Source organism: Mesocricetus auratus, unplaced genomic scaffold, assembly GCF_017639785.1.
Source record: "Mesocricetus auratus isolate SY011 unplaced genomic scaffold, BCM_Maur_2.0 Super-Scaffold_15014, whole genome shotgun sequence".
Lineage (NCBI taxonomy): Eukaryota > Metazoa > Chordata > Mammalia > Rodentia > Cricetidae > Mesocricetus > Mesocricetus auratus.
Genome location: NW_024429186.1, coordinates 75075062 through 75090491, shown reverse-complemented (window position 1 = coordinate 75090491; position 15430 = coordinate 75075062). Strand labels below are relative to the sequence as shown.

Genomic DNA, 15430 nt, shown 5'->3' with positions numbered 1-15430 from the left:
CACGCACGCACCTTGTAGTCAAGTCATTGATGAGTACAATGGAGACAGGTCTTGATTCCATCTAGGATAGGCAACAACAGACCCTAGCGGTCTCCAAACTAAATCGCTAGGGAAACAAGAAACCCTTTCATACCTGTCACCTCCTAAAATAGTCCCTCTCTTCCTATACCTGATGCTATCGTGATACTATGATCTTAAATGGCATTCAAAAATAATCAGGTCTCTGCCAATAGACAATGTTTACCCACATCAGTTTATTTCCATAGTGCATTCCATTACTTTAACGATAATAGCCGCAACACTAGCTGGAATTTGCTGAGTACTCACTCTGTTTCAAAACACTTCCAATGCCTTCACTTTTGTCACCTTCTAAGGTCTCACACTAGTACCATGAAATGAATGTATAGGCATCCAGTTTTACCAGTTATTCTCCCAAAGTCACAGTCAGCAGTGACGCCAGGATTTGAATTGGTAAGTCAGATTGCCATTCCCATGTTCCTATTGCTGCCAGTTCCACAATTTAATAAAAGTCCCAGAGACAGAGATTGGGGTTCAAGCTGAAGATCAGAGAAGCAAAGCCGCTGGCCACTAGCTCCCACCTCTACCTCATCTCAGACCAAAGGGGCAGCATCCTCAAACTGCTCCAGAGTTTAAAATAAATCCTTACGACAAGAAGCTTTTGCCATAACAGAATTTTCCAGTAAACACAATAAATGGGGCGTTTTCGAGACAGGGTTTCTCTGTGTATCCCTGACTGTCCTGGAGCCGGCCAGGCTGACTGTCTAGGCTGGCCTTGAAATCACGGAGATCTGCCTGCCTCTGCCTCCCAAGTGCTAGGATTAAAGGTGTGCACCACCACTGCCGGGCTCAAAATTTTGTATTTTTTAATGATCTGCATGATATTGATCAATTTTAAGAAAAAGTATGCAATATAAATATTTTAGTGCAAAATTAATAAATAACTAGTAGAAGTAAAATTGTTCATGTTTATCCCATCATCTATTATTATTCAAGATGTGTTTTTGCACCTGTTTCATTTTCAGGTTTACTCAAATGTTTTGAATAAACCAAAATGACAAAAAAAATCAAGATAATTCTTCAACTGACTCACAGTATATTCCAATTAAATGAAAACTCATGCTTTAAACTCACTTATTTTGCCCCGTTTTGCCATATACAGCATACCCTATTCTTGTGTGCTAAAACAAGAAAGCTTCCAAATACACATGTTTCTTCTCTACTTTAGCAAAGACCGCAAATCTAAGCCAGTTTCTCCCGAAGGAGAAAAAAACCAAGGGTTTTTTTGTTTGTTTGTTTTTCATGGCAAAGCTATCAGGGCTTATAAATTAGACACAAGTCAACATAATTGCCTTTATCCGCGTGTGCGTGGGAGTGTCTCTGGAGTCGGCTGGTTCCCACATAGCAGGGGCTCAGGAAATGGTGGTAGACTACAGTAGGCTTTCCCTCTGTCCTCAGCTTCACCACACACACCTCTACCCAGGCTTTCTCAGCAATGAGCACACAGCGGGCGCTCAAAAGCTGTCGCCCGAGTGAGTCATCCCAATAGAAGAACGTGTGCAAAGAGTGAGCCCCTGGCCCGCCTCCAACACAGACAGTTCCGTGGATTCCTTGGGCTGGTGCAGGAGTCTGCACGGGTTCTGGGGGGCATCGCAGACCTCAGTAGAACACTGGAAGTCTTCTAAGCCAGGCTCGTTTTCTGTGAGTAGCGGCACGCAGAGAGCCGAGTTCTCTTGCTGTTGATTCTTCTCCATGCTAGCCCCCACCACCCTAACCGCACCAAAGCTGAAGCAACCGGTTAGCAGGAAATTAGCCTGAATCAGGTTCAGTGCGTTGGAGTGATTCCCGTCCTGGAACCAGCCGGTATAACAGATCAGATCTGCTGCCTGAAGAAGTCCACTTTCTCAGTCCTGAGCCTACGTACTTTCAGGCAAGTGAGACGCTCCAGGTATCCGTGGCTTCCCCTGGGGAAAAACCCTTCAGTTCCGTCCCGAGTCCAGTTGGTTGAGCCGCTTGACGATCATGCTGTTGATTTTCTTAAGATCATCTATGTCCTTTCCCTCAGCCGTCAGTCTTCTTGACACGTCGTCCATCTGGTTTCCTGTCTGAACTTCCAAGTGGAAAACAGACTGTTATGTCAGAGCCTGCAGAGGGGGCCCTGTGAAGATGCTCAGCTGAGTACTGAGCAAATCACCCTGCATCCCGGAAACCCAGAGAGAACTGGAGTAGCCCAGTGAACTCTCCTTATGACCTCGTGGTGCCAGGGTGGACCACCCCTAGTAACTCTGTAAGGTTCTGGCTGAGAAGGCTGCGCCAGGGGCTGCCAGTGCGCCTGGTTAGTTCCCCGGGAGTGACTGTCACATTTCCAGGCCCTTTCTCAGAAATAGCTGTCTCTGTTACGTGAAAAATGACATTTTCTGGGTGCCAACATTTACCTCGGCCTCCATACACATGAACATGCATACACACAAATATATACACATGAACATAAAAGATAATGAGATTAATGTCTGGCCAGGGCTGCTTGTACAACAAAAATATACATTTTTTTTAATGTAGAGTCTCAGGTTGGCCTTGAACTCACGTTCCCCTATCTCTGTCTGCCAAGTTTTGAGATTACAAGTGTGTGCCATCCCATTCAGCATAAGGGCACTCTAATTCCCTCAGGTCGCTTATGCTTATCTTACTCGGTATAAAACACTTGAGCAAAGCATGCTGGTCCACAACCCTAGTCCCAGCACGCAGGAAGTGGATGGGAGCAGATTACACACTCCAGTGAGGCCAAATCAAAACCGAAAGCAAGCTAAAAGCAAACACTTGAGGCAAATACCAACTAATTCCTTTCTGTTTTATCTATTTATTTGTAAAGTTTCTTCTTTTTGAAGATTTGTTTTATTTCATGTGTGTGAGCATTTCACCTGAATGTCTGAGCACCACGCATGTACCTCCCTGAGGTGGCCAGAAGAGGGCATCAGACCCTCTGGAACTAGAGTTACAAACTGTTATGGCCTGCTGTGTAGATGCTGGGAATTGAACCTGTGCCCTCCGCAAGAGCGACAAGAGGTCTTAACCACTGAGCCATATCTCCAGCTCCTACTTATCTGCAGCCCAGACTGGCCTTGAACTCGCTGGACAGCCAAGAATAACCTTGAGCTTCTGGTCTTTCCACCACAAGCCTGTGCCCCTCAAATAAATTCTACTTTAAAAGAGGGCTAAGGGGCAGGGCTGGAGAGATGTCTTAGTAGTTCAGAGCGACTACTGTTCCTGCAGACGACCCAAGTTCACTTCCTATGGTGGCTTACAACTGACTCTCATTCCAGTTCAGGAAGACTGGATGCCCTCTCTGGCCTCTACCAACACCAGGCATGCACATGGTACATGCGCACACATGCATGCAAGGCATTCATACACACAAAGTATTAATCTTAAAAACCAGGCAGTGACATTCCCGCCACGCCTTATGTTTTATGTCAGTGTCTGTGAGTCCTGAGTTGGCCTTCTTAGCTCCATCACCTTGAGCCTATGAGGTTTCAGTGCCACCAACAGTAAACGGGAGATAATGGTAGGACCTAGCCAGGCATGGTAATGTCATTCAGCAATTCCAGCTACTCAGAAGGTTGAGGCAGGAGGATAGCAGGTTCAGCAGCCTAAATGGACTTCTCAGTGAATTTAAGACAGTCTAGTGAGTCTCAAAATAAAAAGCAAAGAGGGTGCTAGCAATCCAGTTTCGTAGTAGAAAAGGTGCCTAATATGCACAAACCCCTAAGTTCACTCCTCAGTATTAAAAAAAAATAGACCCTATACTACACAGTTATCAGAAGGTTTTTGACAGACAGTCATCAAGTATTCAGTGCATGGTACCTAGGACTACATACCTCATATAAAACACTTGTTATTGTTACTTCTCTTAGTCGTCCACTTATCCTATAGAAGTCAGGTTTTCCTTTGGGTCGCTTGGTAGTCTATAGACATATCTAAAATATCTTGCTAGTTTAATTGGGTCTTTACCTGCAGTTAGGCTTGGCAGGACAATGGGCAGATCATTCGTTTATGTTGGGCTAGCATTTCAGAATAAGAACATATTATCTCTTTTGGCCCTGTGGGTTCAATTGCTGAGCCTCCTCCAAATCGATAGCTAGCTACTAGATTACATTATTGCAAGGATAGTTCACCTGGCTGCTTCTAAGTAGAAAAGGAAATAAGCTGGGAGGGAAGGAAGCAATTGAACTTCATCCCTGTTGTATGGCTTTTCCTGGGAAGATGTGAAAAATGCCTCTTGATCCCCTCTGAGGCACACAGAACACCCCAGAAGAGGGGACATAAATAAGTAAGTGCTTGGGGACTGCAGGGGGTTGGAGAGGTGGCTCACTGGTCAAGAGTGATTGCTGCTCTAGTGGAGCAGAGTTCTATTCCCCGAACTCATGCTGTACCATCTGTAACTACCAATTCAGGAAATTCGGTTGGTCACTTCTAACCTCCAAGGCCGCCTGCACATACATACTCATAAATAAGAAGAAAAATAACCTTTGTTTTTTAGGAGGAGCAGTGAAAGCCACAGCCAGAAGAGGAGAAAGACCAGGAGGAGAGCCAGAGGACAAGGTGGAGGGTCCTGTGGCTATTTCCTCCAAGTTGAAATATTCCTTTCTGGATGGAGGAGAAAGGTTCATAGCATTTAAGGCTCAGGACTCATAAGGCTCCTCCCCAAGGAGAAATCAGTCACCAGCTGCTGGGAGAGGACACTGCCTGGCGGAGCTTCCTACAGATATACAGAAAGTTCCCAGGATGCAGCCGTTCCAAGCAGCCTCACGTGTTGGAGTGGGCTTCGTGATGATGCAATCTGCCTTAGAGGTGCTCATGGTTGGCTCTCGCGTGTGAACACTCGGTCCCGTGGTGGACTGTTTGGAGCCCCATTAGAGGTGGTATGTCACTGGGGGTGGGGACTGAGAGTTTATGTCCTCGTCACATCCCCTGTTCCCTCTTACATCTGTGGTGAACGACGTGACCTCTCAGAACCCCGCTCCTGCCACCATGCCTCCCCAGCATGGTGGACTGTTCTCCCTCTGAAACCCAGTGTCTTAAGGCACTTTACTGCTCCAGGACAGGGTCGTTGGGCACAGGTCCACGGCATGCTCCTACAATGCTAGATCTCATTTGCATATCACCCCAGAGGGATGATCAAAATTGACCGATGCTCTACTGCACAACTCCTAAGTGATCTTCTAGAGAGTCCAAGTTCCCTTTTCTTTAAGTTGTCTTTTATCGTGTTTTATCGCAGCAACAGAGAAGTAAGTAATACACCTTAATGCGCGATAATATAAATACATAATCCCAATAGACCCATCGGCTCACCAAGGTGAGCTGGAATACAGTCATTTTGGTCTATCTGGGTGCCGAGGATAGACACTTTTTTCATGGCCTCGCAGGAAAAGTCACACAGCAGCCCTTCTCACACACCCAGCCTCAGACACCCAAAGGAGTCTTCTCACGATCGACACCTCCACCTCCTCTGCTCTGGAAGGAGCTTAAATAAGAGGCTTTGCAAAGACATGGAGTTACAGTTCTCATTGAAGAGTGCTGGAGGCAAGGTAAGCACGGTGTCACATGCCTATAATCCAGAGCTCAGGAGGCTAGACACAAGGATCTCAAATTCAAGGCAAACCTTGGCTATGTAGTGAAATCCTGTCTCAAAACAAACAAACAAACAAAACCAGATACCAAGGCATGCAAGGGAAGAAGAAATGACAGTCAAAATGGTGTTAAACGTAATTCCCTGTCGGGGCCATAGAAACGCCTCAGTGGTTAAGAGCACTGCTTGCTCTTCCAGAGGACCCAGATTCAATTCCCAGCAACCACATGGAGGCTGACAACTGTCTGTAACTCTCGTCCCAAAGAATCGGATGCCCTCTCACAGACATACATGCAGGCAGAACACAAATGCACGTGAAATAAAAATTTAAAAAAAACAAAAAGGTAAGACCCTCCTATCCTCAGCTCTTTGTAGCCTTCTGTGGTATGGAAAAGCAGTAACTCCAGATATAGTATAAAAGGGTCATCTGAGAGAGAATTTTCGTGGCTCTGGTGGAGGAGTGAGCGCCCCCCCTCACATCCTACACACACACACACACACACACACACACACACACACACACACACGACACTGCAGGCAGGCAGTTCCTCTCCTGCTGTCCAAAGCTGACAGGAGGTTGACAGGAATCCGCTTAGGGGTCTCTACACTGAGATGTGGGAAAGCCTCCATGTCACCAATTAAGAGTATGACACGTATCTCTCAGGCCGAGAGTAGACAGGACAGAGGCTAACCCCAGACAGGGAAGAAGTGACCTGCTCCTCGCATCCCTGGCACTGTCTCCCGTCACCAGCCTGAGCCCTGGTTACTCTGGACTGACCTCTTGGGTGATATGCAAATGAGAAAAGATGCAGGGAGTGGAGAACCTCATGAAAATGTATGTTACGTCTAGATGTAAGGAAGAAATCTATGCAATGAGCAAAGGAAGCTAAAATTAAGTAGGATATGTTGTGTACAATTTGGGGCTCCAAGTGACAAATTAAAAGCTTATATAAGTATTTAACATAAATGTGACCCTGCATTGTGGGAGCGTGCTGTGAGCTTGTTCTCAAAGACCCTATCCAGAAGCAACAAGGTGCCCTTAAGACACTGGCTCTCCCCCTGGCTTTTCCTGGAAATTCTGATGGCCAGAAAGTGCTAGCTAGATACAGGACCAGGACACAGAGAGAGAGAGAGAGAGAGAGAGAGAGAGAGAGAGAGACAGAGACAGAGACAGAGACAGAGACAGAGACAGAGACAGAGACAGAGACAGAGAGACAGAGACAGAGACAGAGACAGAGACAGAGACAGAGAGACAGAGAGACAGAGAGACAGAGAGAGGCAAGCCTGCCTGAAGTACTTACTTATTAGGAAGATGGCAAAGAAGACCATAGCTAGGCTGACTGTCAACACCAGGAGCAGCCCCACAAAAAACAGACCTCGGCTTCCATTTCCTGGGTTTGTACCAGCGTTTGGGATTTTCTCCTCTAAAGCTAACAGGAGAGAAAACAACAGAATCTCAGAACCACACTGAGAGATGTGATGGTACACTTTTTTCCCCCCTGGAAAGCCCTGGGAAGTGATTCTGCATCTGGGATGCCTTTGGAAGAGCAGTTTTGGATCTGTTTACCTTCTCTGTTAGAATTCAAAGAGTGAGTAGGCTTAAGCTATGACCTTGTACCCATTTGGAAGGATCTTTGGAAACTGTTAACTGTGGAGTAGAAGGGGCATGAATTATTCTTTGGAAATGGAATGGAAGATTGATGGAGGAGCTACTGCCCATCTCCTCAGTGATCTAAGTGGAGCTGGGTATGTGATACCTTCCCCGTGTGGAAGACCAAACACTGTGTGGCATCTCTCAGGAAATTGTTTTTATTGTCAGAATAATCACTTAGGTCCAATATCCATTAGACAAAAGAACCCCTGGGGTATTTTGGTTTCTTAAAGCTATTTCCAAGATAGCTTTGCTCTCGGAGGAGGCTCTTCTTAACACTTTGGGCTGGGAACTGCCTTTCATTAGCTACTTTGTAACTCTTATGTGCCTAGTAACGCTCGAATAAAGTTGGATAAGAGCTGTGAGCCCCTAGGGTAGGGAGATTGCTGGATTACATTTTACATTCTCCTCCTCTCTGAATTGGTCCCACACATCGCACTGATTGATTATCTAATCAGGTACATCCCGTGTCCCATCCTCTCAACAGCTTCAGCCTCCTAATCAAAGCCGTATATAGCACAGGCTGACACCAATGCCTCCCTCCTGCCCAGTGGCAAAAACACTGCATGATTCTTCCCCAGAAGGCTTTTATTGTTGTTTCGGTTTTTCGAGACAGGGTTTCTCTGTGTAGCAGCCTTGGCTGTCCTGGAGCTTGCTCTGAAGGCTGGCCTTGAACTCACAGAGATCCACCTGCCTCTGCCTCCTAAGTGCTGGGATTAAAGGCGTGCGCCACCACTACCCCACTCCCCAGGAGTTTCAAAGGGAAAAAATAGGACATGAAGCGGACTCTTACTATGCAACCAGGCTGCCAGGAACTACCTGTTGTAGCCCAAGCTGACCTTAAATTTATGATTCTCCTGCCTCACCTGTCCAACAGTTGGAATTACAAGCATGGGCCAGTATGCCTTGCTTGTCTCAGGAATTTTGAAGGGTTTAGATATTGCCAAAAAAAAGTCGATTATCCTGTGAAGGATTAGGAGCATAAAATGAAAACTGTTTAATGGTAAATAGCATTTCTGGTGCCCAGTGATCGCTGATGCACACCCTGCCCCCACCACGTGGAACACAGCCACTGTGCCCTTGATACTTTTAGGAAGTCCCAAAGCCATGGCAGCCTGAAACACTTCCAGGACCATACGTACGGAATAGATGCTGCGATTCTGTCTGGCAAAGATTGAGTTTGTTTAAGTCATTTATGGAATCCACAACATAAAGTTTCCCTTCTTCGTGGATGCCATGAGGTCGGGCATCCTGGGAGGAATGAGTCATTGTCCCTGAAAGAAAATACCACCATCAGGAAGAAGAGGCCGAGGAAATGCATAAGCCAGAGCATTGCCCACAAACGCGGTGCTATAGTCCAGCAAGACTGTGTCTAGAAGGAAGTATGTCCTTGTGGGCCTCTGTAGTGGCCATTCTTTGGCCTCTGGTTGCCAGACTCGAATGTGTGGCTAGCATCCAGCAGCTCCTACCTGTGTGCCTGCAATGCTCTCTCCTCCTTCTCAGCTTCCCATGTCATCTTATTTTCCCTGGATCTGACTTTTATTTCATAATTGCCTTTCGAAACGTGTCTCTCTTATTAGCTTGTTCCTAGATCGACACACTTCAAGGCCTTTCTGCAAAAATACTACTTATAATTATGAAGACAAAACAAGCTCGTCAACAAATGACCACAAAGACAGGCAGATGAACAAATAGATAACCCTTCTACTTTCCTAATTTTTAAAAATCATTTATGTATTGTTATTTTGTGTGCATCGGTGTTCTGCCTGCAGGTATGCCCTTGGGAGGGGGCCAGGTCCCCTAGAATGGAGTTACAAACAGTTGTGAGCTGCCATATGGGTGCTGGGAATTGAACTCAGAGCGTCTGGAAGAGCAGCCAGTGCTCTTAACCTGTAAGCCAGGTCTCCAGGCCCCTGGTTTCCTAATTTAACACAAAATTGCAATCTTGCACTTGCCACCAGCCTGACCTCCTGAGTTGGCTCTCAGATGTCCCTGCGGTGGAAGGAAAGAACAGAATCACACATCTCCCACGTTAACACAGCAGACAACGAAAAAGTGCTAACGGCAAGCTCTGTGTTTTCTTCAGTTTGGCTTGAGTCCTTGCTCTCAGACATATCCTTTAGCCGTTAGGTGCTTGCTGTGGCTTCCCAGGACAAAACCTTAGCAAATATAGGCACTAAGGAAAGGATCTGTCAAGGGCATGGGCATGGTCACACACGCCTTTAATCTCAGCACTCAGGAGGCAGAGACGGCAGATCTCAGTGAGTCTGAGGCCAGCCTGGTCTACAGAGACCAGAACAATCGGGGCTATTACACAGATATGATTATTTCTATTTTCAGTTTTCTTTTTATTTGCTTGCATGTGTGTATATGCACCACATGTAAGCCTGGTGCCCGAGGAAGCCTGAAAAGACAGTTGGATTTCTGGAAACTAGAGTTAGGGAGCTGTGAACTACAGTGTGGTGACTGTAGTTTACCTGAACTCAGGGCCTCTGCAAGAGTAGCAAGTGCCCTAACTGCTGAGACACCTCTTCAGCCAATCTTTTCTTGCTTATTTTTGTTTTCTGAGGCAAGGTTTCTCTATGTAGCCCTTGCTATTCTGGAGCTGTTTCTGTAGATCATGCTGGCCTTGAACTCACAGAGACCTGCCTGCCTCTGCCTTTGGAACACTGGGATTGAAGAGGTACACCACGACTGCCCAGAAAGAGAGGAATCTTGACAGTTGTGGGACCTGATCTCTTCCATCTGGCTTCCAAGAAACTGAGGTCATTTATGTAAGAATTACTTTTTATATCACCTGGAGGGAGCTGGGCTACAGGTAGTTGTAAGCTGCCTGATGTGGTTGCCGGGAATTGAACTCAGCTCCCCGGGAAGAGTGGTATGTATTCTTAACCACTGACCCACTGATTGCTCTCTCCTGACAGCACAGCTTCCACACAGAAGAACCTGAGGCAGCTAATCAAGTCTGCAGGAACACCCTTCAGTGCACAGCCGGCAAGCTGTCTCTGTGTGTAAATGCTTGCTGCACAACCATGAGGTCCTGACGTCACATCTCCAGCACATAAACCTGGGCGCACGGGTGTCCATCCACAGCCCCAATGAGGGTGGAGACAAGCGGATCGCAGGGGCGCATTGGATTGGCCAGTCCAGCCAAAGCGGGAAGTTCCAGGTTCAGTGAGAGACCCTGTCTCAAACATAATGTGATAGCGGAAGATATTTGACATTGACCTCCTACCTACATGTGAGTGCACGCGTACACACACCACACACATGCACACACATAGACATCGCACACCACTCACATATGCACACATAGGCACACACACATGCACACATACACAGATAGACTCACACATACAGACACCACACACACAAGCACACATAGACACACACATGCACACACACAGACACCATACACCACACACACACGCACACATAAACACATACATAGACACACACATGCACACACACAGACACCACCCACCACACACACATGCACACATAGACACATACATAGACACATACACATGCACACACACAGACAGCACACCACACACATGCACACAGACACATACATAGACACACAGACACCACACACCACACACACATAGACACATACATAGACACACACATGCACACACACAGACACCACACACCACACACACATGCACACATAGACACATACATAGACACACACACACACACACACACACACACACACACACAATCTAACATAATAGGAGATCCTGGACCGTTTAAAGATGTGAAAAGCAAGCTGCCAAAACTTGCCAATGACTAAGGAAGCTTGTTTCTTTCCATAAAGTGAGTTAGTGGTGATATAAGGTCTGGGGTCTAGAAGGCACTGGGGACTGGAGAGAGGGCTCCACGTTCTGGGTGAGTACTGTTCCCTCAGAGGATCTGGGTGCAGTTCTCAGCACCACGGTCCAGGGCCTCACAAGTACCTGGAACTCCAGCTCCAGGGGATGCAGCTCCCTCTTGTGGCCTTCTTGGACACCTGCCCTCACACGCACATACTAAGTAAGATACACATACACAACTAAAATAATTCTTAGGGGGGTAGGAAGCGCTGTACATGTTGTGCCTGCCTATAGGTGGCAACAGATTTCTTCCTGATACCATTCTCCTTTTTTTGTTGTTTTTTTTATTTTGTTTTGTTTTGTTTTTCGAGACAGGTCTTCTCTGTATTGTTTTGGAGGCTATCCTGGATCTCGCTTTGTAGACCAGGCTGGCCTCGAACTCACAGAGATCCTCCTGCCTCTGCCTCCCGAGTGCTGGGATTAAAGGTGTGTGCCACCAACGCCCAGCTGATACCATTCTCTTGAAGAGATTTCTTTTAAGACCCAACCATAGAATAAAAATAACTACAGAGATAGGAGAGACTAAATGGGGGAAAGGATGCTAATATAGCCAGGGAAAATCTGGAAAGTATCACACATTTAAACTACACTATAAAGAATCAGGAGCTTCAGGGCTGGACGAATGACTCAGCTTCAGAAGCTTGCTGCTCTTCCAGAGGACCTGAGTTTGGTTCCCAGCACCGAGACCATGCAGCTCACAACCACCTTAAACTGCAGCTCCAGGGGATCTGACCTCCTCCTACGGCCTCTGTACCTACACACATGTGGCTCACACACAAATGCAGACACAGAGAGAGAGAGAGAGAGAGAGAGAGAGAGAGAGAGAGAGACAGAGACAGAGACAGAGAGAGACAGAGAGAGACCGAGAGAGACCGAGACTAATAACAATAAGTAAAAAAAAAAGTAAGTCTTTAAAATAATAAAAATCCAGTGATTTTCCAGTGGCACCTACAATTTAGTGGTACTTGTGTAAAACATTCGTAGATCCCTACCTAAGAGACACTCTGCAATCAGAAAGTCATGCATTGTGTTTAATCCCAGCACTCGGGAGGCAGAGGCAGGCAGATCTCTGTGAGTTCGAGGCCGGGCTGGACCGACAGCCTCCAAAACAATACAGAGAAACCCTGCCTCGTAACCCCCCCCCCAAAAAAGGAAAGTCATGCATTGGTTCTTTTTTTCAGGAATTCAAACTGTTTTCATTTTCCTGAATTTTCGATTGGAAAAACACAGTGCACTGTATGCATTGAGACATTACAAAACATGTGAAGAAGTGAAATTAGTGAATTTCAAGTATATTCCATGGAGCGGTCCAAACGCAGCAGCAGCAGCGGCCGGAGTGAACATGCCCTAGCGAGCAAAGCTCACCCCTTGGCGGACAAGCCAGGTCCCCCAGTGCTGACACCTAGCCCTCAGCCATCCTACAAGTGCTTCCTTTCTTTCTCGTCATCTCTACGCACCTCATTACCACAAGCACTACTCTTTTTTTTTTTTTTCCTTTTGGATCAGAAAAAAAAAGCTGTCTGTGTCAGGTGGTGGGATGATTGTTGCAAAGACAGCTTCTATTTTGGGCATGGTAACGGAGACACAGTTCATTTCTGAATCTGACTTAATATCCTCCAGCTTCTATTTCACCCTCAGGAATGCTACTGCTGTTGGAAAAAAAAGTTTACAAAGTAGAGGACTAGCTAGAAAAGTCATTGCTTAAAAAGTCTTGTCTTGAGAGTCCAGCTATAAAATGGACTGGCCTTGCCTTGCCAGAGTAAGAAAGCGATGCTGAGAAACCGAACGGATGGAGAGATGACAGCAAGCCACGCAGCCAGAATTCCCCGTCCTTCACGTGCTTCCCAGAGACTCCTGTGAGTTTGCAGGCTGTCCTCCGACCGCCACGTAAGCACTGTGGCATGAGCAGGTGCCCTCCAACACACGATTTAAAATAAAATCTGCGATAAAAGTTGTTAATGGAGCACTCTGACAGAAAATCGTCACAGTGGGCGCGGTGTCGGTAGATGTATTTCAATATACTTTTCCAGTGTTGCAACACATAAAAAGATAAGCTGGTAAAGAAAACAGGCTTAGGTGACACATGGCTTCTGAGAGCCTGCGGGTGGCTGGCCAGTGACTCTGCCAGTAAATGGATACAAGGTCACATGTCTTGAAACCCAGAACCCACAGCTGTTGACGCCAGCGGTTGCTATCTTTGGCAGCTCAAATGAGGGCATTTGGGAGCAACCAGCACGACGGGTGCGGAGGGTGACTACCCATCCTGTGTCACACTACCTCGGCCCTCCTGTCCCACTCCGCCGAGTAGGTCACCAATGGCCAAGGCAGCATAACGGGACAGCTTCTAACCCTGGAGCGGAGACGATAAGTAATTTCATTTTCCCGTGCTCTCAATCACTGCTTCAGCTGAACCATTTGGCCATTCGTCACTTAATAGTTGCTTGATTTTTCTACCAATAGATATTGTGACAAATAAAAAGTCTCTGAAAAAAAAAATCAATGTACTCCCTTCCACCCCCCACCCCCGCACACCTTTCATATCAAAACAAACAACACCGCATTGCATGCCACAAACTCAGAATTGCTTGCAGTTAAAACTGAATTCAAAGCTTAACAAGATGCTTTGTTGAGTGAGTCATCCCCACTTGTTAACTGCACTCCTGAGTTCACTCTGCAGTCACGGAGCAAATTTTTAAAAGCAAGTCTACATCTTTTCAAGAAGTCAAAAAGCACATTGAGCATGCAGTGAAAACCCCACGAACTCAAGAACTGTCCTTCAGTGAAAGGTCCATAGACTCACAAACTGGACACAAGAACCACCCTTCAGTCTCAGTACGGAAAAGCATGCAAATTACTTACAAAGATGTGCGCTCTGACTGCTCAGTTGCCTGGGAAAGACTATTCGGGAGCAATGACAGCAAAACTTTCTACCAACTCTGTACTTTGTTCTTGGTCTTTCTGCTGCTCACAGTGCTCTCCCATAAGCCCAGCACATTATTGGTGGTCTATATTTAGTGTTCATTTAGCCACGCAATGCAAGATTCACCCATATTGTCTGAGAGTTTTAGATATGAATTCCTGAAACTTTTGCTTTAAGACAAGAAACCACGAAGCCTTGATTGAGTTGGTAGCTAATGTGGTTCTTGGTTAAATTGAAGTCCAAAGTCCTCGCTCAGTGGAAGTGACTGGGCTGAGTCAGCTGACCACACACGCCCAGCACTTCTGCTACGGTATGCTCCTGTGTAGAAATAAGTAGCCCTGCCTGGAGCAGGTGTTACTGCGGCGACAGCTGGCGTGCAGGGACTCCAGCCTGACCAGAGAGCTACAGTAAACAGGAATAGCTGTGATAACACAACTAGCATGGTGGCCGGTGTTAGCTTTCCATTCCTGTGTCAAAAGTATCCAAAATGAGTCTGCTGTTATAAAGGTTTATACTAGCGCACTGTTGCAGACCTCTGGCCCAGGCTTGCAGCAAGAGTAGACACCGTAGTGGGTACAGCAGAGATCAGAGGCTTTGTCCCTGGCAGCCAAGAAGCAAAGCAGAGGAAGGGACCAGGTCCAAGTGTGCCCTTCAGGGGCATGATCCTAACGATCTGCCTTCCACCAAGTTCCACACTTAAAGGTCCACGGGCTGGTGACTAGGCAAGCCTTTGACACCTGCCTTTAGGGAGACTTTTACAGATCTAGAGCAGAGGACTCCTGGGTCTCCAATTAGCTTTTTTTTTTTAAATGTGACTGCAAAGATTGCACATTTCATCATTCCAAGCTTTCTTCTAAGCTTAGGCACAGCATCAGTTCTCGGGAAAAGCAGTCTTGTTTCCCTTCTACCCCCGGCAAGCAGCTCTGCCCCCTGGTGTACACAAAAGGCTGTAACAGTGAGTGGAGGACCTACAGATGTCACTCGGGCTGCTCTGTTAGCATGGGCAGAGACTTGTAGTTGTTTATGAGCTGTGGTACCTTGCACGGCTGCCTGCTCATTACTCAGTTTCCCTTACAGCTTTCTTTAGGGACTCAGTTGAACTGTTGGGGAACAGGAATGCTCATTTTGAGAACTAGAAGACTATGTAATTGGTAACTTTTATCCCAAGTGTCACACATTTTAAACTAAGCTCCATCATCTTGTCCTGCAGGTCACAAAACAAAAGCCTAATTCCCCCATGTGTCTCAAACCCCCATCATTTGCAACAGTACCTGCTCCATTTCCTGACCAGTTTCTCCCCTCTTGACTAACTTTCTAATCCTCAAGTGTGAGCCCTT

The 15430-nt window shown here is 46.6% G+C and overlaps 1 protein-coding gene across 1 annotated transcript; it reads right to left on the bottom strand.

The window, feature by feature from the left end:
- Nucleotides 1-235: 235 nt before the first annotated feature.
- Lsmem1 (leucine rich single-pass membrane protein 1) lies at nt 236-14764 on the bottom strand. The gene is made up of 4 exons (XM_040743207.1): nt 14033-14764; nt 8438-8569; nt 6946-7074; nt 236-2128 (listed from the first exon to the last, which is right to left on the bottom strand). The coding sequence occupies exons 2-4, from the start codon at nt 8562-8564 to the stop codon at nt 1998-2000; spliced, it is 387 nt and encodes a 128-aa protein (XP_040599141.1). The 5' UTR covers nt 8565-8569; nt 14033-14764; the 3' UTR covers nt 236-1997.
- Between the last annotated feature and the right edge of the window lie 666 nt (nt 14765-15430).